The sequence below is a fragment of the Crocodylus siamensis genome, chromosome 4 (assembly GCF_052110815.1).
Source record: "Crocodylus siamensis isolate JL-2025a chromosome 4, ASM5211081v1, whole genome shotgun sequence".
NCBI classification, from domain to species: Eukaryota; Metazoa; Chordata; order Crocodylia; family Crocodylidae; genus Crocodylus; species Crocodylus siamensis.
Window position 1 is genome coordinate 58,176,113 of NC_143398.1, and position 23,137 is coordinate 58,199,249.

Genomic DNA, 23,137 nt, shown 5'->3' on the forward strand with positions numbered 1-23,137 from the left:
CCAAATTAAAGTGATCTGAATGCAGGGACTTATTGGATTTTTTTTAAATATTAAATTATTTTATTAGAATTAATCATCTGACTTGTTGTATTGTATCTGCAACTGTATCCTGACATAAATATTGAAGGACAGTAAAAAAATCGTTAAAAGAAAAATAAGTATTTGTAACATGAACTTATTGTGAATTTCACACATTGTAAATAAGTTTAAAAACAAACCAACCAAAACACCCTATTATCTTGAGAAAAATGGTTAGTCTTGCTCAGTGCACAAAAGGAAATTAATTGATCTAACAGCAGTGAGAGATAAAACTGAGTCTATGTGAGTTTTAATGAATACTTATATACAGAACAGGATAAAAATCATAGCAAAATTTCAGCTTTATACTCTTCACTTCATTTTACTTACCATCAGTTCCTATTTACTTTTAAGTTCAGCACAAGGCCAGAAAAGACATGAGAAAACACTGAATATTGAAGAATATTTCTTTCTTAAAGCATTAGTTGTATGTAATTTTAATGGTGTTAGATTTCAGAAACTGATGAGGCATAAACTAGTTAGCTTTACAGTGTTCAAACACTGTTAATCTTAAAAGAACACAGGCTTCAAATGAGCAGTCTTCAATCAATTTACAGAACTCCATCATTCTTTATTACTGAAGATGTAACTGCCTTTGTTGCAGTGTCTTGCTCAGGGTACACATACGTGCCCTGCAATGAATTTGCTCTTTGAGGTTGTGCACTATGGCCATTACTCAGTCTCTCTGCAGGTTCTGGAGATTTCTCCTGCCATCTTGGACTTGCCTGCTCTTGAGACACTTTCCATACAGAGGGGCATGAGGAGGTCAAATTCAGAGTGGATCTTGAGAGGTAGTTCTCTTGAAGACCCTCTTCTTGAAGGCACCTGTTTGAAAGCACTTCTTTTTCTTTGGAGTTTCGCCATTTCATCCTTCGGTTCTGAAACCAAATCTTCACCTGTTTACAGGTTAAAAGGAGATTTTACTGATTTTTAAAATCAACCTTGCCTTTATACTTTTCTTTGAAGCCCTTAATTTTATACTCTCCTTTCTGGGTCTATTGAAATCCAAAGCAGTGGAGTCCCAGTGAAGTCTGTGGAATGGTGTTGATTTACAGTCAGCTAAAGGTCTTTTATTTACAACAACCTCCCTCTATTTGGACCACCTCTGAAGAGATGAGGAGACATCTTAATAGATTAGAAAGAAGGCACATTAGTGCCTAAGAAGATGGCAAATTTCCACAGCATCATCTCCTCAATCTACAAGGATTCCCAATTAAAATAAGAGTGTCACAGTATAAGCTATTCATGGCGAGATTACAAGCGCGATTTCTAAGGAATGTTGGTGTATATTAAGGTGTAGTGCTAGTGATCAATCAGTCACACTTTTTGAGTTAATATCCAACCTAATGTGCACTGCTCAGGCATGCCACTAGAGGGCTGGTGAGCAGGGACATGGCTAGGAGCTGCATACCTTTTCCATGCCTGCCCTGCTTGCTGACTATCTAGCCACAGGACAGGCTGAGGAGGAGGGAGGGAAGGCCTGCCCCCCCATGCCACTTGAATTTTTCCTTCCATACCCCCACCCCAAATCCCCTCACTGCCCCCCACATCAGCCCTTGGATCCAAGCTAGGTAGCACAGCTCAAAGATAATCCTTGCCCTAAATGGCATAACTTTAAGAGGCCTAAAGAGCACTTAGCACTTGTTAATGAACTTTAATGCATGATCACTCAGGTCTCAAGTGCTCTTAACATGATCTAATTGCAATGTGTAATCTCACCCAAAGAAACTTACAGGTATGTTGGGCAGCCATTTCAATAATGCAGATGCCACTAGCTAGTTCCCCAATCCACTGATTTCAGTATTAAGCTGATACAAGCACTGCTGATTATTTTGTGCAGGCACCACAGGTTTTAGCTTTTCTTACCTCATTAATACTCATATGAGCCTGACCTCAGCCTCTGCTCACTGTTCACACCTTATTCAGGTTCCTTTCCTTGTTATACGAACTTCCTTATTTCTACAGGCCTTATCTCATGGGACCCTGAGCATGCGTTTTATTTAGATCTCAGTAAGTGTAACTAAGAATTAGACCGTGTTCAAAGCCAGGGGTTCTCAACCAGGGGTACTTGGGAAGGCCCCAGAGGGTATGCGGCAGCAGTGCAGAGAAGTGGGGCCACCAGCACTTTGTGCCACTGTGCGCCTCTGATGCTTTTATTTTTGCCAGCACTGCATGCTGCTGCCGCCACGCACCACCAGCACCTCCAGTTTTGTCACTGTGAGCACACAGGACCCCCTTTTCCTGGAAAATAAAGGCATCATAAAGCAATCAATCAACCTGAATTTTGGGGTTGTGTCCAGGCATCCCTGAAGAGTCCCCGACCTGAAACTTTGAAAACTGTTCCAGAATCATCCCACTCCCTCCCAAAATATTCCCGCTGTGTCAGGCTGTGTTCTGCTATGTCTGCTGAGAGGACAAATCCAGCCCTACTGCTCCTGGTTCAGATGACAGCCACGAGCTAACTCTTGAACTAGATGCATAATAGCCACGTCCGAGCACCAATGTGCCAGGTTAGCTTTGCTGTATTGCGTCCAGTTTTGGGCTCCACAATTCAAAAAGGACGTGGAGAAGCTTAAGAGTCCAGAGGAGAGCCACGTGCATAATCAGAGGTCAGGAGAACAGACCTTATGACAAGAAACTGAGAGCCATGGGACTTTTCAGCCTGGAAAAGCACAGGCTCAGCGGCAACCTGATGGCCACCTACAAGTTTATAAGGGGTGTTCACCAGGACCTGGGGAAACGTTTGTTCACCACAGCGCCCCAAGGGATTACAAGGTCAAACAGTTATAAACTCCTGCAAGACCGTTTCAGGCTGGACACAAGGACGAACTTCTTTACTGTCTGAGTCCCCAAGGTCTGGAATGGCCTGCTGCTGGAGGTGGTACAAGCACCTACTTTGAATGCCTTCAAGAGAAACCTGGATGTTTTTCTTGCTGGGTTCCTATGACCCCAGCTGACTTCCTGCCCCTGAGGCAGGGGGCTGGACTCGATGATCTACCGAGGTCTCTTCCAGCCCTAATGTCTCTGAAATCTATGGAAAGCTAATTATCTTGCCCAGTGTCACACTAAAACAGCTACCCTAATCATCACAATTAGAAGTGGTATAGAGCATGGGTCAGCAACCTGTAGTCTGAAGGCAGGACCTGGCCCATGAAGGAATTGTTTCTCACCAACAGAGCCAGGACAGCAGCCTTATGCAGAGGCATGATGTGTCAGCCAGTTCACAGGTGGCAGCCAGGTCAGAGGCAGCAGACCTCCTCAGACTAAGTGTCATTAATTCAGCCTGCCACTGCTTACAGGTTGCCAACCCCTGGTGTAGGCCACTTCTGGTTCCAGTAGTCTGTGGAGCAACTGGGACTGTATTTTGATTTTTTTCCCCTGAAAAAAAAAAAAATCAGTCACTGATGTATAACAACATAATACATGCATTTAGTAATAGAACAACATGGTAGTGATATTAAACACCAAATTCTGAAGTTCTATTTTAGGTAGGTATGTAAAGGAGTTGGGAACATCCAAATAGGTCACCTTTTGGACTAATCTTTTTAGTGTTCCTCTCAGTTCCAAGGGTCTCTATTCTCAGGCCACTGCAAGTTCTGTTGAGAGGTCTGCTATTTCAAGTTTGCTTTGACATCAGGACTCCAGTATGAGTTGTACTGCCATTAAAACAGTTCCCCCGTGACTGCTCAGTAATATGTACAGAAGGTGCTAATAGAATGTAGTGCTGAGCTAAATTACCTCCTCCCTAGATTTCTGGGCAGAAAACTGGAAGCAGAGCAGAAGATGATTCCCTGCTCCTAAATCACTGAGGAACTTCACAGGGCAGAGCCCCAGAAATGGACAGTAGATAGAGTGACAGGAGTAGATGGCGACAGTGTTCAGAGCTGATTTTCCTCCACTTTGAAATGCAGATATCAACTTTTGAATGCATATCACCATGGAATAAATTAGGGACTCTCTGGGTATGCCTATACTGCTACCTAGGGCTACTATCTGACCTCTGGCTCAAACCCATTGACCATCTATGTTAAAAGCCACTTAGTTCACCCTTTGGTGGTAGCTCAGCCTGCCCCAGAAGCTCACCTCCGTGTCAGACCAAAAGGCTGGGTACAGACTGGGAACCAACTAGCTAAGCAGCAGATCTTCAGAAAAGGACATGGGGGTTCCAGTGGACAATAAGGTGAATATAAGCCAACAGTGTACCTTTGATGCAAAGAAGGTTAATGGCATACTGTGCTACATTAGTAGGACTACTGCCAGAAGATCAAGGGCACCATCTCTAGGGGTGGTCATAAGCCCCTGAAGACCAAACAAATTTCTTGTACCCTGCTCTATGGCCAGTCTGCCCTCCTCTCAACGGCTATGCCTTGATGTTAGTTGTTGTAAATAGTGTGGGAAACTGCCTTGGTCTTATTACAGTGACCACCAGAATTGTGGCCAAGGTTCATGGGCTGAATTGTGTGGCTCCATTCCACCACTACACCACAATCCAAGCCTTGCAGCTGGCACCCTCACTGATGTTCTACCAGTTGCTTATGCAGCCCCTCTGTGAATCTTCTAACCCCTTGACCTCTCTCAGCCTTACTCAAGGCCCTCAGACCCCTTGGTCTCTCATCACACCCTTTTCTGGGCTGCCAGACACCTTGATCTCCCTCTCAGTCCCTCTTGGGTTGCCAGACCCCTCAGTCTCTCCTCTGGCCCCTCTCTAGGCCCTCAGATCCCTCGACTTCATACAACCCCTCCATGGGCTACCAGGTCCCTTGGTCTCTCTCCCTGCCACCCTCTCTTGGCCGCCAGCCCATTTGGTCTCTTGTCCCGGACCCTTTTGGTCCTCCAGGTGTTGCCTGGCCCCTTTCCAGGATGTTGGACCTTTCCAGTCCCACTCTTTCCTGGCCCCTCACTCAGCTGCTGGATCCACATGTTCTCAATCTTCTTGGCCCTTTTCTGGGCCTCTGGACACACATGGTCCGGGTCTTCCCTAGCCCCACTGTGGGCCCCTGCTCTCGTTGCCCAGTGCCTTTCTGTCAGGGTGTGCTTCCCTAGCCTTCCACCTCCATGGGGTAACCCACAAGCCACTGGAGCTGAGGCTTTCCAGTGCACCATACTCACCTTTCCCTGGGCACACATGGCATTTCAGGAAGGCAGTCCCACCATGCTAACCAGCCCCAGTAGGGTGCAGTTTCAGGTCTTGCCTGGGACTAGTCTTCAGGCCTTCCTGATCTTACCTGTCCATCTCTGGGCTCTCTCTAGATACCATACAACCCTCCTGAGCTGCTAACCTCTGGACCCGCAGGCCCCAGCTCCATCTTACATCTAGGCCCTCATCTATCTCTGGCCCCTGGCTCTTTCCTCAGATCCCTTTCTTTGATCCCTCCTCCCTGGATGGCCTAGTACCAGCCACCAACATCCCAGGCTGCACACCCCTTGACACTTTCCTCTCAGCTGTGGCCACACAAGGAACTCTGGCCTCTCCTAGGCCCTGGCCCTGCCTTGGGCCAGGCAAGAACTCCAGGCTCTCCTGGCTCTAGCAGTCTCTACTATGGTCTATTTCAAACTTTGGCTCCTCCTGGGCCCAGGCCCTGCACAAGCCAGTTGAGATTCGCAGGGTCCCTTTCTTCTCTGTGGGTCTACCCTGTTGGGCCCCTCCACAGATCACTCACTCAGAGCCCTACACAGGTCTTCACTACCACAGCCCCTTCCTTCTCTGGGCTCATCTGGACCCCTCACTAGGCCCCCACACTGCCTCGCTCACCGGGTTCACTCAGACCCTTCAGTAGGTCTCTCAAACACTCAGCCCCTTCCTCTTAAGGCTCACTTTGCCACTCAACAGGCCCACAGACTCACAGCCCTTCTCAAAGGGCTCACCTGGTCCCTCCAGAGGCCTCTGTACACTCAGCCCCTCTCTTACCTGGCCCCTCAAGAGACCCACATACTCTCAGCCCCCTTCTCAGGGCTCTGGACCCCACACTGGGTCCCCAGGAACCTCCTCCATCTCCTTAGTTCCTACTCAAGCCTCCAGACTGTTTCAGATGCTACTCTCCTTGTTGACATTCAGGAGCTGCAGCCCTTCTGCTGGACAATGTTCCTTCACCAGCTCTCAAGCTGTTCCTGCCAGCTTTACTCTCAAGGTCTGAGCTTATAATTTGCCTAAGCCCAGCCCTCCTCCCAACAGGAGACTCCCTTGATCAGGCCTAGCCTCACCTGCTGGCTCCCTGGATCACCTACAATTAGGCCTCACCCCTACCTGCTGGTGGCTCTGCAGGATGCCTGACCTCTTCTAGTGGCAGGCACTCCAAGTGCCCTGCCCCAATTATTCCCCTCTATTCGGCACTGGTGAGGCCACATATAGAGTACTGTGCCCTTGCCCACAGAAAGGATGTAGACAAATTGGAGAGAGTCTAGCAGAGGGCAGTTAAATGGTTTGGGGGCTGGAGCAAATGACTTCTGAGGTGAGGCTGAAGAAACTGGGTTTATTTAGTCTGGAGAAAGGAAGACTGAGAGGGGATTTAATAGCAGCCTTCAACTACCAAAGAGGATGGAGCTAGACTGTTCTCAGTGGTGGCAGATGACAGGACAAGGAGCAATGGTCTCAAGTTGCAGCAAAGTTTAGGTTAGGTACTAGGAAAAATAAAATTCTGGACGAATTCACAACTATTTAAAAAAGAACACACATTCTGATACAGTGGAGACAAAAATAATCATGAAAGAGGAGTAGGTTCACTCATACACAAGGACTCAGTCAAATCAATCTTAAAACCACAAGCTAATAACAGCTGAATAATTTCTATCCAGATTCTTGTGACACCCAACAACATCACAATCATCCAAGTATATGCATGAACATCTGACTGAGCTGAAGAAGAAATTGAAAATTTCTATAACCAACTAGACGAAACACCAAAGACACCAAAGAAAGATATTCTTATTGTCCAAGGTGACCAGAATGCCATAATTGGCACAAATGCACACAAAGAATGACCAGGGGACAGCAGAAAAATATGGAATTAGGGAACACCAATGACAGAGGACAGACTGCTGGAATTTGCACAATTATACAACCTTGTACTTGACAACACCACATAAGATCATAAAGAATAATATAGCATTCACCAGGTGGCATCTACAATGAACAAATCAATTACATTTCATGTCCAAATGATTTCTGATCAAGCATCAATCCAAACAAGATCTGCACATTTCCAGGTGAAGATCATACCAAAAAGTCACGAAGAGTTTAGTATAACCTAGAAAAAAACTAAAAGATCCATCAGTCAAAGCTGACTTTAAAGTAAAAATAGGGGGCAGGTCTGAACCACTTCTAATGCTAACTGACTTACAGAACATTACAGATGACTTCATTCAAGCACTCAATGGAACTACATAAAAATACTTGGAAGAACAAGGAAGAACCTACCATGGATGAATGACAAAATCATGGATATTTGTGATGCATGCAGAGAACTATCAACGTCAATCAGACTATAACAGCCTCCAACACAGAAATGCAAAAAAAAAAAAAAAAGTAAGAAATAAAATAAGGAAAGCAAAAGAGAACTGGATTCTAGATAGATGTGAAGAGATTCAAAGAGGCTCTGAACACAACAGCGAGTAAGTTTTTGAGAACTTGAAAAATATAGCTGATATGCATCAAGCAAGAACAACTGCAATAGAGGACAAAAATGGTGACTTGCTTACTGAAAACAATGCAATACCCAAAAGATGAGCCAAGTATGTGAAAGAACTATATACTCACAATATAAAAGCAGACACATAAGTAATAACTTAACTAGAGAAAGGAGGATCTGGAACTGCAGAAGAAGATAGAACCTTAGACATCACAAAAGAAGTAGAAGAAGCTATCAGAAACAGGAAAATGGAAAAGCAACTAGAGTGGACCAACACACCTGCAGAAGTATTAAAAACATGGAATAATATGGACCAAGACAACTGACATACTGCACAAAATCTGCAATATGATATGGAAAAGGAAAACCTGGCCAACAGAGGACAAAAATCAATAATAATCCCTATCCCAAAAAAGGGGAATCTACACCAATGTACTAACTGCCATATCATCAGCCTCCTCAGTCATCCAAGTAAGGTACTGCTTAGAATAATATTAAACAGACTCAAGCTGCAAACAGAAAATGTATTAGCGTAAGAACAAGCTGGAATTAAGTCTGGAAGTACCACAGAAAAGATCTCCAGTCCTAGAACCATATGCAAAAAGTACCATGACCACCAACAACAACTCCATCATAATGTCATAGACTTTAAAAAAGCTTTTGACAGGTTGTGGCAACTTTGGCTGACAATGAAAAAGCATAACTTCAGTCCCACATTGATAAGTTTTACAGAAGAACTGTACAACAATACAAGTAGTGGAGTCCTGCTTGACAACAACATTAGTAGGAATACACCCAAGTTGCCTGGTCTCACCCCGCTTATTTAATTTATACCTCGAACAAATCATGTCAGATGTCAGATGTCTTAGATAACTTCACTGGAACAGCGTCAGTTGGAGAATGAGAAATTAACAACCTTCATTTTGCTGATGACATTGATCTAATAGCTGGAACTGCAAATGAGCTTAAGGAAATAACAGAAAGGCTGCATAAGACTACAAAGATATGGAATGGAAATTATTGCGAAAAGCAAAGTAATGATAACCTTAGCCGATAGCAATGGTTATGCATCAGTAAAAATTTGTAATGAGAAGCTAGAAAAAGTAACACAATTTAAATAGCTTGGAGCAACCATCATAGATGTTGCTACGTCAAAAAATAAGTAAACACAAGAATAGCCATCACCACGAACAACTAGCCAAGTTAAAGAAAATCTGGAGTAGCAGCAACATCACAATGAATACGAAACTCCATCTACTATATGCTGTTGTCATTTCAACAACTCTTTATGGCTGTGAGATCTGGACACTCACTAGGGCCCTGGAAAAGTAAACTGAGACTTTTGAAATGTGGTACTTCAGAAGACTTCTATGCATACCCTACACTGCACATAGAACATATGAATATGTGAAATATCAAATCAGACAAGAAGTCAGTCAGCAAATATGAACCCTTGCTTGAAGTCAATGAAGCAGAAAGATGCAGTGGTTTCAACATGTAACAAGAAGGCCTGACACCCTTGAAGGAAAGTTATTGCTACTTCAAAGATGCCCCAGCAATCGGTATGGCCTTGGGACTGGCTGACTGACTATGAAAACCTGTCTCAGTAGGAGGGTAGTAAACCACTGGAACAGGTACCCAGTGAGGTTGTGGAAACTCCATCCTTGGGGGTTTAAGACCCAGCTAGACAAAGCCTTGGCTGCAATGATATAGTTGGGAATGGTCCTGCTTTGAGTAGGAGGTTGGACTAGATGACCTCCTGAGGTCTCTTCCAACCTTAATTTTTTATGATTCTGTGATTCCTCCTCAGTTGCTGCTCTCCTGCAGTATATTCAGAATTCACCCAGGCTGATGACCACAAAACACAGGTAGTCTGTCAGGTCTCACCTTGTTTGGCATGCAGCTGCTGTAAGATTATATATACTGGGAGGGGGAGCTTATTTGCATTGGGCTAGTTAACGGTAATGCTCTGGATCTACCCTAAATAACAATACAGACACAGCCTCTAATTTAGGCTAGGGACAGAAGTTTCACATAAACTGGTTTAAGTGATCACAAACTGGTTTAAACCTGTAACAGAACAGAAGCTCAGTGCACATAAAACAGTTTCAAAATAGCTGAAACTGGTTTAAGGTATACCTGGTTGAATGTAGTATCAGACTTCACTGATTTGGGTCAAACCAGTTTATGAAACTTCTGTCATAGAATCCTTCCTGGTTCAAGTTAAATCAGAGTCCGCCAGCATCCCAGCATGCTTTGCAGCCCTGGGCTGGGCTGGGCTGTCTGTTCCAGAAAGCAGGGCTGGTCCCATCCCTCTGGTCCCTAACTGAAGCGGTAAGGGCTGGCTGACGAGGGAGTGGCAGAGGGAGCAAGCCCGGCTGGGGATGCAGCCCAGTTGGGGGGTGGGGAACCTGTCCCTGCCAGGCAAACCCTGGCTAGGGGCTGGGGCTGGGGGTGTTAAACAACCGTTTCCCCACTGAAACTTACAGCTGGCTGTGACTATAGACTACAAAGCCCAAAGGCACCTGGAAGCAAGAAGAGGAAGTGACAAGAAACCCTGCAGAGTCCTGCTACTGTAATTCTGGACTGGAAATCACAGAGACGTCGGGGCAACAGGAAGAGGAAGTGAACACATAACTAGAGAGCCATGCTCTAGTGCCCCCCCACTTCTGGCCTGAGCCACTGCAGTCACGTGGCTGCATTTCCTGAATCAAAGGTAAATGTCTGTTCACTTCTGTTTCAATTTAATCTGTGCAGCTTAGACTAACCTACAAAGACTGAATCGTTTCAGCCTCAGGCTTTTTGACTGCCTTAAATCTTTACTTAGCTGATTTTATTAACATTTTTGCTTGAACAAGGAATAGCCCTGGTTTGTTTATAGTCTTTCCTTCAACAAATCTTTTTCAGACAGAAAATCACGAACATCCTGCTACTCTCTATACCTGTGACTCTTTTAGACCCAAGGTAATGGCAAGTTTCTTTCTGTCCATTTTGCTGATATACTTCTGTTTCTGAAACATTTTCTCCAAAGCTTTCCTCTGGTCCTCAGAAAAGACAGCCCTTCTTAAAATGCCTCTTCGGGCTTTGGAGTTCGAATCCTGGGTCAAAAGAGGCAGAACACTTTCTTCTCCTAAAGGAAAAGGAAAATAGCATAACATGTATAATGCAGGTAAGAGAAACATTAAACACTATACTTTACAATACTACCAGTCTGGATTTTCACTTTTGACTTGCTATTGCTGTTAGGAATGTATTAAAATGATTCAGTCACATTCAATAAGGAACACTAGCGTTAGAGATAGTGAAGAGTCTCATTTAAGAGTAGTAAAAACTAAATCCAGTGAGTCTATTAAAGGATATCAGCACAGATTACATTTTACTCCAAACTCAATATGATCAGGGAGAAACATCTATACTTTCCCTTTCACAATGCTATAAGTGGGCAAAGCTTTTCTCAGATGTTTATACTATTCCTATGGAAAATGCAGACTAAAATAATTTCAAAGGGGCTAAACAGACTTTAAATAGTGTGTGTGGGTGTTTTGTTTGTTTAATGAAAAGGCTTTCACAGTAAAGTTTTCCTTAGAAAAGCCCTGGCCATTCATTCTTTATTTATTCTGGAAACTCTGCATTTTGTGTATTAAAAGCTTTTTGGAGTACTTCAATTTATTCCATTCAGCCTCACTTCTAATCCTTATCCCCAGGATGGCAGTTTACAATCACATCTTCTTGAGCTATGTTTGGAGGAAACCCTCTGTTTGGGGAACTCACCCTGGAAAGCAATGCAGAGAAGTGGGTGGGTTGGTGGAGGGACATCCACATTTTCCCACCACTACTCCCAAGATGATCAGAGGAAAGATAAAAAGCCCAGCCTTTCCATAGCCAACCAAGAAGGGTTTTTAAAAAGAATTGAGAATGCAGTCACTGACTAGTTATGTCTTGACAGTCTGCCTCCAAGAGCACCAAGTTGCCAGGAAACAAGCTTGGGGAAAGTGACCAGAGGCCCACTAAATATGGCCTAAAGCCAAATGTTATACATTATAACTGGGCAAGGACAAAAGAGACTCCATAGCCCATACCTAAGGGAGAGTTCCTCCTTGGATTCAAAAGGACTAGCTATGTCCACATAGCCCAAGACACCTGTGGGTTTTATGTGAGCCAACACTGAATCACGTACAATTTAGACTCTAAAGGTATATTTCCATCCTCTTACGAAGTCCCTTAATGTACATTTCTCTCTGATAACCTTCAGAATTACTGTGTTCTTAACATATCATTTTTATAAAAACATAGCATGTTTTTGTGCGTTTTTATCCACAGCCTTTAATTTCTACAATTCCCACATTGAAGTAACTGGCAAAATGCTTATGCAAAGTAGTTTAAACAATTCAAATTTTGAAAATTTTAAACTAAACTAAAATTAACCACACTTTTCATGAGACTGTGTCCCTTATTCATAGAAACATTTTGAATTTAAAAAAAAAAAATCCTTTGAAAAGCTAGCTAGATCTAGGTGCAGTTTTCATTACAATTACCTGGAGCTGTATCAAATTTTACTTTTTATATATGTTAAATAAAATGTATGAGTATTTATACCACTCTGTGTATATATAAACATGTACACACACAGAGTGGTATAGATACTCATACACACATTTTATTGCATATGTATATTAGCCTATTTATAGAGATTTATACACGCTCTCACATCTCTGTGTGTGGATTATACAGAAAATTATACGTAGTCACAAAATGTCCCCAGTGTGTATATATATCACAATTTATTAGATACTTCTGTAGCACATGCCTGAGTGGTTTAAAATATCTAGTTTTTACGTTAACATGTTGACACATATAAGAGTAAAATTTTGGTAAAGCCATGTTTCAGTTTCAAAATTGGTATATTAAAACCACACACAAATACCACAGTTCACTAGATATTTTCATGGCACTTTTGTATGTTGTTATGAGATACAAGAAGACTCTAATCAAACAAAAATATTTGAATTTGGCAGGCAAGTCGCAGAAAGTCGTGTTTGAACAGGTGCATAACTAGGGAGGCAATCACCCCAGGCATGAAAAAAAAAAAAGCTGCTGCTGCCAGCAGCCACATGTTCACAATCACAGGGGCAAACGGAAGTGGCCAGCTCCACTTCGCCCCAGGTGCCCAACCGTGTCCCTACGCTGCTGTGCTTAAGCTTGTGCAAAAAAAAAAAAAAAAGTCAACCTCTTCAGGGAAAATTTCAGCTCAGTGCATAAAATTGTCTAAAGAGCCCATTCTGATCCAGGGAGTTTCTTGAGGCCAGAAACTACTATTTTGAATTAAGGTTTCTATACCTCTTTCATGCTAAAGTTATCATAGGCCACAAGGAGAAGCATTTTAGAGCTGCAGTAACATCATTCGTATCTCCAGTAGGATGGATAAGGAAAAAATCTGGGCTGCAATTTAATGTTAAGAATAGTTTGGGAGGTGGTTCCTCCTCAGTCATTGCTGCTTCTAACTTTGCTGAAAGATAAAGTTTATCAGTAAAAACAGGTTGTGCAGATATCTCCTCTCATCCTCCCAATTGCCACCAGGGAGGAAGAAGATACAGTGGACAGTGAGGCTGCCCCTCGTCTCCCCTATTGAACTCTGAAACAGAGTTGTAAGCCAGGGACAGACTGCCAGACTGTGTGACCACATGGTTTTTTTTTCTCTCTAGCTCAGTCTTTCTCAACCCATGGGTCACAATCCAAAAGTCAGTCACAAAAATATTTGAAAAAGTTGCAAACAATTATGGAAAAACTAGCCCCCCCCAAGACTAAGATAGACTGTCAGAGGCTCCGTGATCAGGAGCAGCAGGATGCAGGTGGGGAGCAGCCAGGATGTAGGAGTGGCGGGACGCACTTGGCTGGGCTGAGCCGCTCCCCTTGCCACCAGGGCCAGGCCAGGTGAGTGCAGCAATTCCACTCCACGCTCTCTGCCACCAAGTGAGTGGGGCCTCAGCTGGACCAGGCTAGAGGAGGGGAGTTGGAGCCTGGCCAGCTTGTCCAGGCATGTGTGGGAGGGGAAGGGGAGGACTCAGGCTGCTGCACACAGTCCGGCAGAGGCCCAGGGGGCACATGCCTCCCCCAATTTGTGAGCCGGGCAAGGCAGCTGCTGCTGTGCGCTGGGATTTGCATCCCAAGCCCCACTCACCCCTGCCCCACTCCCTCTCTCACCATGGGGGCCTCAATCTCCACCCCCACCACCCCAGACTGACCTGCTGAGTGGGAGGCAGGGGGCAGTAGATCCTGAGTTGCTATTTACTTCAAAAAGTGATCTTCACCTTAAAAAGTTTGGAGACCACTTCTCTACCTTCTTTTCTATTTTGAACATTATGGCGATGGAAGTAATGTAACTAAACAAAAACTAACAACGAAATCTAAATAAACACCAGTAAATGACAGAGCCAGGCACCATATCAAATTCTGAATGAAATGATTAGTGCTGATCTATCATATTGAGTGTGTCTGCACTTACTAACTTTGTCCTAATCAGTAATATTAGAGGTGATCAGTATGTGAATGCATATACCCATATAATAAGGCTTTTTCTGTTTATGCTATATTGTGAAACAAACTTTCAGCATGCATTTTATTTCTGCTAAGCTACCACCAGAATCAGACATTCCTTGATGCAAGAGGCAGAAGTATAACAGAAATGCAGGATTAGCTAGATGATCCTACTGATGCCTCAGCAAGCATGTACTCCACACCAGGGCCTGGATGGTTTATGTTGCTGAGTGTCTGGAATGCACTGTTCAAAACAAAATAAGACTCCAGCAGAAACTGGTTTGCAAGATACTAATAAATGTATGGAATATTGTAAGCGAGTGGCTTATAAAGACTGGAGCTTTAGATAGGTGTTTTGAGCTCAGTCTGTTGAAATGCCACTTTACAACTACAGACTGAGAACTGCTAACGTATAATTTACATCACTGATTCATTATAGCAAACATAATTAATAAACTACTGAGTGTGATCAATTTGGTCTCAATTTCCTTCAATTAACAGTAAACAGGAGTGATGAACATTCAAAGTGGAGGATGATCTAGGAATTCTGTGTTAACTTATGCACGTAAGAGCCAAATTCACACTTTATAAGCCAAATGGATACCCTCATCAAGCAAGTGAAAAAAATCAAAAAGTATACACTGTCTATTTTTCTGGTATATCAGGCAGGACTTGTACACACATTACAACAGTTATAGCAAAATGAATTAAGTGAAACAAGCTGTCTGTCTGTCCTGCTGAACAGACAGAAAGGTTTAATACAATGTGGACATAAACACTAATATGGTACCAAATGTTTGGCAGGTTGATTTTATTTTTTTAAGTCTTTCCTTCGTCTCCTAATATACGGTGATAAATGTCATCTTAATCCGTGGAACAATCTGCATTTGCCTTCATGGCAGAGACCACCTTGAAGGAGCGAGTAAAAGCTTTAGTCATGGTTTCCATTTTTTCATTTGAATTCAATACATTCTAGTTAAATGGACAATTAATAGGTCACTTCCAAAATAGTAGTGTATCAGTCCTGGTTAAAAAACAATCCCCACAGTTGATAATGGGCCCTGTGTATTCAGCAAGTCCCTGTATACACTCCGCTCATCCACTAAATCCCTTTTCAGGTAGACAGGGTTATATGGGAAGATGAGCTAGAATGAGTCTATAAAAGTCAGTTTCATTCACTGCCTTATTTTTCAGTCAAGTGCTTTAAATGGTGTCCAGAAATTGTCTTGGAATGTGAGACAGGAGAAAAGACTGGCACATAGAGCATTGCTTTATGACCATACAAAAGGGCAACTGACCCTTGCCCAGGCCTTTTCAATGTGAAATGGTTCCTAAAGTTCATCTGCACAGTGAAAAATTGTGGTGGGGTCGCGTGTGGATGAGTAAAGTGAAAGTGGTGATTGGTCATGGTGCTGTCAACCATTGTGATGTAGTTCTGGCCATGTAAAATGCTCTGTGGGAAAGTGTCAGCCCCCTAAAGAGGTGTTCAGAAACTTGCAGCTCATTAAACTGCCAGCATTTGCTGCCTCACTTGTCAAGAATCATTCGACTTAGCAACTGCCCTCCTGAAACATTCATAAAAACACATGCACATCTTCAGCCACGGTTTGAATTCAACTGTGATAAAAGTATATGCTTCAGAATGTATAAGCACCAGTTTCCATTTGGATTCAATATTGGGCTCTTTGCTCACTTCTGAGGAGCTAAGAAATTTGTCTCATTTTTATCATCCTTAGCCATAAGGATCTTTATTAACTCTTTATTAAAAAATTGTACAATATGAAATGCAAATCTCAAGATCCAGGTTAAATTTAAGTTAGCTTTATGTGAAAAATCTATTCCAGATCTTTAATCCTTAATATATAACCTTGAACATAGAATAAATATTTTTAAGATTATTATAAGTTCAATGTATAATTTTAAAAATATCAAATTAAGTAGGTGTAGGAATTTGTCTGCTATGAACAGAATAAGTGAGTTAAATCATGTTAATAAGAAAGATGCATGCATCATAATTTATGCCAAGCAAACTTTAATATTCAATATCCATTTTATAATCTTTCAGTTCTTTTCTTTCCCCATTTGCGAACAGATTTTTAAACGAGCTACCGATTTTTAAAGGTCTAGCAAAGTGAAAACAAGGAGCTTTCCTTGGTTAGCTCTCTCTGGGTGTCTCAATGCCATTAGAAATCTCTCACAATTGCTCAGTGTATTTAAGTTTGATAAATCTTTGGAAACCTTTTGAATAGGATTGCTGTGATTTTACTAAGGAATTAGCTGCTGCCATTGCATCACCAATTAGTTTTCCAGAACACATTAAATCCTGCTGCTTTGGTTTACAGAGTAACTCAAGCATTACTGATGAAGCATAAAAACTTACTTGGAAAAGCAGTGGGGGATGCAGGGTGCTGACAGGACCCACCACAGCATACTGAGTAGAATGGCAGTGCTCGGAGAAAAAAGTGTTTGGAAAGAGCTGCAAATAAAGCACAGATCTAACTGATTATCTGTTTAATTTAGGTGGTAATCATAAAAAACAGATTTCTAAAAAGTCAGTCTGTAAACTGCTGCCCCACAAGCTCCATTTCCCTTTATTCAAATTGTGATATTTTTATAGCACATGATGGTTGGCCAAAGGTCTTTTTTTCACCTTTTGCAACTTACATATTGCTTAAATTACATTATACTGGACCATCAGAGTATATTTACCATGAAACTATATTCCCATAGATTTCTGTTAGCGCTATTGCTATTACACCTATACCAACTGTACATTTTGAACACACTGGCCAAAATTCATCTCTGGGTGCAAAACCATAAAAAAGCTACTTTATACAACTGTAAGAGTTATCACAAAAAAACCTTTAGGAAAAACTGGTGTAAAATGTACCAGGGGCCAATCAAATGGGTTCTGTAAAAATTAGTTTATAAGACTCAAGGCCTGATTCTGCCACTCGTGTTGAACAGTAATTTACTGCGCAAGTAGCTCCATTTATTCAAAGACTACTTAATAAAGAAAGCTCTTTTCAACTATTAAGAGTTGCAAAATGTGGCTAGTAGAATTGGTAATATTTAATAACAGTTCTTTAAAGTTTTTGAAACCATCTTGTAGAACTCTGTGCAAGTATCTGCAGAATGCTTCAAAAAACAACCCGCCCCCTAAACAAACCAAGCAACCAACCTATAGAAAATATGATTGTGATCTGGTTGTCCAAAGTCTAGAGATATGCTTCAGAGACACTTATAAAGAGAAGGATTTAAAAAAGATTTAAAATCAAACATTGGTTGAGCTTCCTTTCACACATTATCAGATGTAGAACCACCCTGTCAGAAATGGCTGCTCTAAAAGAAGTAAAAAATATATAGTTAAACCTTGTCTCTCTTAACTCACCTAAGTATTTCCACTAGTGTGTCCTAATAACCTGTGAGCTTGTCCCTTCAGTTGAAGTAGTGGGGCAAATAAGATAGACAGGGCTTGTCACTAATTTAAGAATCACAGAAGACAAAAAATGAAAAAAACAATTATCTAATCTTGTCCATCTCCCTGGACCTGCAACCTTGTTCCTTACAGTTGGTAAAGTTTTGTCCACAGTAGTTTTTTAAGCCACAAATATGGGGGCAGGGGGTTCGCTGCTGCCTTTAGAAGTCAAATTCATCTTGCTCTCAAGGAAGCATTCCCCGATATTCAGTATGCTACTTCCATATCTGAAGCATGCCCCTACATACTAGGCTGTGCGAAGCAGCTAGTATTCGCTTTGGATTCAGATTCATCCGATTTGGAGGGCAGCGATTCGATTCGGTGATTTGAATCACTATCCCGAATCAATTCGGCCGAACCTGCTTCGGAGATTCAGCTGCTGCCGAATCGGTCAAATCACCCCCAGCCTCCCCACCTGCTCTCCCAGCCCCGCCCGCCCCAGCTCCTGGCTCTTTGAAAGAAAAAAAAAAAAGCCCCCACTCACCAGCTGCTGACAGGCAGTGGGGACAATCCCTGCTGTCCCCACTGCCCCACACTGCGTGGGGGGCTCTGACACAAGCCCCCTGACCCCAGCCCTCACATGGCTACCCCGCCTGCCTCAGCTCCCAGCCCTTAAAAAAAAGCCCCAACACACTGGCCCATGCTGTGTGCCCCTGCCCCACTGGCCCATGCTGTGTGGTGGGAGCTCTGTCACAAGCCCCCAGAAGCCCCGACAGCTGCTGCAGCAGCAGTGAGTGGGGTTCTTTTGGTTTTTTTTAAAGGGCTGGGAACTGGGGTGGACGGAACAGCCATGGGAGGGCTGGTACAGTGGGTGGGGGTCAGGGGGCTTGTGGCGCAGCCCCCCCCACAGTGGGGGGTATTAGGGGGCTGCAGGGATTGGTCAACCCTGCCTGGCAGCAGCCAGTGAGTAAGGGCTTTTTTTTAAACAATGGGGAGCTGGGGCAGGTGAGGCAGCCATGGGGGGCGCTGAGAGAGCAGGCAGGGGATGGGCCTGCTAGGGACCCCCCCCACCATGGTCTCCTCCTCACTCCTTCAGCCCCCCCCTACTTATCAGCATGGAGTCCAGGTCCAGCTCGCTGCTGCAGTGAGCGGGACCAGCCAAATCTCTGAAGCTCTCTGAATCTTTTCCAAATTGATTCCGAGAGCTTCAAATCAATTCGGCCCTTTTAATTGGTCCCCTGATTTGATTTGGATTTGGAGATTTGGCCACCAAATCAGGCCGAATCTCCTCCAAATTGATCAGCACATGAAGCTTCACACAGCTCTACTACATACCCAGGTACCACACTAAATTATATTTTTTCTTCTTTGATGTTTATATTCATCTGATATTTGTGTTTGTTGTTTCATCATTCTATATCTATTAATCTATCCATTCGTCTTTAGATTTAATTCCCTCTTCTTCTTTGAACTTTTTTATTGCTTATTGCTGGATTCCCTCCACTTTTTAATCTTTTTGATAATGTAATACCCAAAATGGCAAGTCATATTGCAAAGAAAGTTACTTAAATACAGAGCCAACCCAAGCAGGGTGCAGGGCCCAGGACAAATCAGCTCGTGCAGAGCCCTGCCCCTGCCCTAATCCCATGCACCCTGGATGCAAAGAAGCCACTCCCCCCCTTCGCAGTGGCACCACCGGTAAGGGTGAGGAGGGGGTACCAAGCAGCCAGACACGAAGCTGCTGTCAGCAGCACAGAGTTGCCAGGGCCACTTGGCTCAGCTCAGCTCAGTAGGGCCCCCCAAAGTGTGGGGACCAGGGCGGTAACCCTGATTCACTGCACCCCCGCCCCAGGGATGGCCCTGCCTGGGTATGTCAGAATTGAATATATACCTACTTCAGAGAAGTAATACTTATACCTAGATGATAGAGGAACGGACTAGAAATGCATTTTCCATTCACTAAAATTCTGTTTCTATACATTAGTTGCAAACATGAGATGGCATGAGGTGGAGAGCCTGATCCAAATAAAGTCAGTAGCAAAATTACCACCATCTTCAGCTGCAGCAGTATTAGAATCTCAAAAGGTCACTGTTCTGCCAAAGAAAACCTGAAGTAAATCTATGAATTTGCATGGAAGTTGCCAACAGTGAGGCAGTTTGCTGATATCATACCATCAAGCAAAGAAGATAGATCTCCAAGGCCTTGGTCTCCGGTCCACCAAAGTCAAAAGAAATTTCTCCTTTGACTTCAGTAGGCTTTGATTAGGACTCAAAATTGCTCATCTTCTACCATGGTAACTGCACACCCCAGAAGAAATAGAGGTTTAAGATGCAGAAAATATCTTCATATATATATATATCTCTGAAACAGGGTATTTCTGAGACAGCTTCTTTAATCTATTCTAAACCTTGTGAAGTAGACAACAGTAGTATAGCTCCTTTGATGCATAGCAAATATATCCTTAGCAATTAAACTTCTTTAGTATCTTCCAGCTTTGTGCATGAGATCCGCATCCAAATTCTAAGTTAGAGACATTGGGCCAAATCCTCAAGCAATGTAAATCAGTATAGAATCATAGAATCAGTGGGTCAGAAGGGACCTAGACAGATCGAGTCCGACCCCCTGCCACGGGCAGGAAGGAGCACTGGGGGTGGCAGGGGTCGTAAGACCCCAGCCAGGTGCCTATCCAGTCTCCTCTTGAAGGTTTCCAGGGAAGGTGAGAGCACCACCTCTCTGGGAAGCCTATTCCAGGCTCTGGCCACCCTTACACTGAAGTAGTTCTTCCAAATATCCAACCTAAACCTATCCTCCCTCAGCTTGTGGCCATTGTTCCTGGTGACCCCAAGGCGGGCCCTGGTGAACAGACTTTGCCCGAGTCCCTGCTGGTGGCCCCTGATAAGGTTGTAGGCAGCCACAAGATCCCCCCTCAGTCTCCTCTTGCAGAGACTGAAGAGATTCAGGTCCCTCAGCCTTTTCTCATAGGACTGGCCATGGAGGTCCCCAACCATATGAGTGGCCCTCCTCTGGACCCTCTCCAGGTTCCCTATGTCCCTCTTGAAGTGCGGCACCCAGAACTGGACACAGCACTCCAGCTGCGGCCTGACCAGTGCTGCATAGAGGGGGAGCAAGACCTGTCTGGACCTGTTAGTGATGCCCCTGTTGATGCATGACAGGGTGCGGTTGGCTCTGCCTATTGCTTCATCGCATTGGCAACTTGTATTCATCCTGGAGTCAATTCTGACTCCAAGATCCCTCTCTGCCTCTGTGCTGCCAAGAGGGTCAGCCCCTAACCTATAACCATAATGCTGGTTTCCTCTCCCCATGTGCAGCACTCTGCACTTGTCCTTGTTGAACCACATCCTGTTCAGATCCGCCCACTTCTCTAACCTATCCAGGTCTGCCCAGATGCAGTCCCTGCCTGCCTGTGTATTCACTTTACCCCACAGCTTGGTGTCATCAGTGAACTTGAACAGGGTGCTCTCCACACCCTCGTCCAGGTCGCTAATGAAAATGTTGAACAGCACCGGCCCAAGGACCGAGCCCTGGGGGACTCCGCTGCCCACACCCTCCCAAGTCGACATCGACCCGTCCACCACCACCCTCTGGGTGCGCCCCTGGAGCCAGTCTGCCACCCATGTGACTGTGCATTCGTCAATGCCACACTCCCTCAGCTTGCCCACCAGAATTGGTGGGACACTGTGTCGAAGGCCTTCTGGAAGTCCAAGAAGATGATATCGACTTCCTCCTTCCCATCTAAGCTCTTTGTTACCTGGTCATAGAAGGAGACCAGGTTAGTCAGGCAGGATCAGCCTGGCACAAACCCACGCTGGTTACCCCTCACCATCACTTTCCCTGCAGGGCTCTCACAAATGTGGCCCTTGATAATTTTTTCAAAGACCTTCCCCAGGACAGAAGTGAGGTTGACTGGCCTGTAGTTGCCAGTCTCTTCCTTCCACCCCTTCTTGAAATAGTTCCACTGCAAGCAGCATGTAGAGCTAAACAAGTGATAATCTGATTTTTAACACATCCTTGGGAACTTCAGACTCATAAAAACATGAATGGTGCATCCTGACTCACAGTGGGCATGTCTACATGAGACGTTACGACGCATTTATTTAGTACGTGTATTAGCAAGTACTAAATAAATACACTAACTGTAGTTACTGTGTAGTAGCGTCAGCAAACGTCTTTTAAGTGATGCTATTGCACAATAGCCTAATAATACTGTGCAGTAGTGTATTAGTACTGTCCGTGCTATGATGCACTACCGCACAGTATTATTAGGCTACTGTGCAGTCAGCAGCATCTTGTGTAGACGCGTCCAATATGTACAATTTTCAGCTGTAATTCAGATAGTTTAAAATGCAGCTTGCTGTGAATCTGCAAAACAAAATGAAAACTATTTACACAAAAATGATACCATGCATGTTGGCCAGGTACTTTATTTCTGAGTATGACTGTAACCGTTAGGAATCATACAGTCCATATAAATGCTGGCCATAAGCATACAGCAGTTATCATATGCAATTTCAAGCAAACCTTTCTTATTCCTTACATAAAGCTGAGAAGAGCAGTAATGTTTTTAGGAAATTTGTTCTGTGCTTAACAGAATGAATGACATGGTAGTCACAAAGCTAAATTAAGATCCATCTGTGAGTTGGACAACAGAGTCAAATCCTCAATCCTGTCCGTACACCTACTCCACTTGGCACTCCCACTGAAATGTATAGAACACTCCATGTAGATGTAGGAGTTTGCAGATTTGATCCCAAACTCATGAAAATAAAAAGTCAGAATATGGTATACACTGAACTGCCCTGCTGACACAGAAAAACACCAAAACGTTATTCTGTATACTTTTTTCTTTTAAAAAGACATTATGTAGTCCTAAATCTCAGAGGACTTAATACCTGAAATGAAAATAAGATATTCTTGTACTATACAATACAAGACTCATTCATGTGTGCCTGTAATTGCTGTACAAAATGTTAGTAGAAATGCCTACTTCTATTCAGCTGTATAAGGTTGGAACACTTTCCACATGTTAACTATAAGTACACCAGACAGGTGACTATAACTCTACATATTAAGTACAATTCAGTTTAAATGACCTTATATGAAATAATTATAACATTCTAAATCAGTTTATCATGGAGCTTCAATTAAAAAAAAAAAAAACCTAGCATGTTGAAATAGTGTGCTCTTTGCTCCAATGTTATAATTTGTGGAATCTCATTGCTTTTAATCACTCAAATTAGAGTGTCAGTGTAGCAGTTAAAGACCATGGTAAACATATTCAAAATATATGTTTTGCAAAAATTGCAATGAACTCCTAATTCATCTCCCTAATTTAGCCAATTCGTATTCCCTGGAATAAGAAGCAAAAATTGTGATTTCTTCATATTTATTTTTCAGGTTAAACAGATATTTTTCAAGACACAAAGCAAGTTGTAACTCTATAGATTAATTAGAAATTGTTCA

At 43.3% G+C, this 23,137-nt stretch overlaps 1 protein-coding gene across 1 annotated transcript in view; it reads right to left on the reverse strand.

Annotated features, from left to right (window-relative positions):
* Positions 1-312: 312 nt before the first annotated feature.
* Positions 313-23,137, reverse strand: part of DBX2 (developing brain homeobox 2) — a 38,390-nt gene continuing 15,565 nt past the window's right edge. The window contains exons 2-4 of the mRNA XM_090042382.1: positions 16,618-16,713; positions 10,646-10,833; positions 313-974 (exon numbers count right to left, since the gene is read on the reverse strand). Coding sequence (XP_089898508.1) covers positions 630-974; positions 10,646-10,833; positions 16,618-16,713 — 629 coding nt within the window. The 3' untranslated portion in view covers positions 313-629. The remainder of the gene's footprint in view (positions 975-10,645; positions 10,834-16,617; positions 16,714-23,137) is intronic.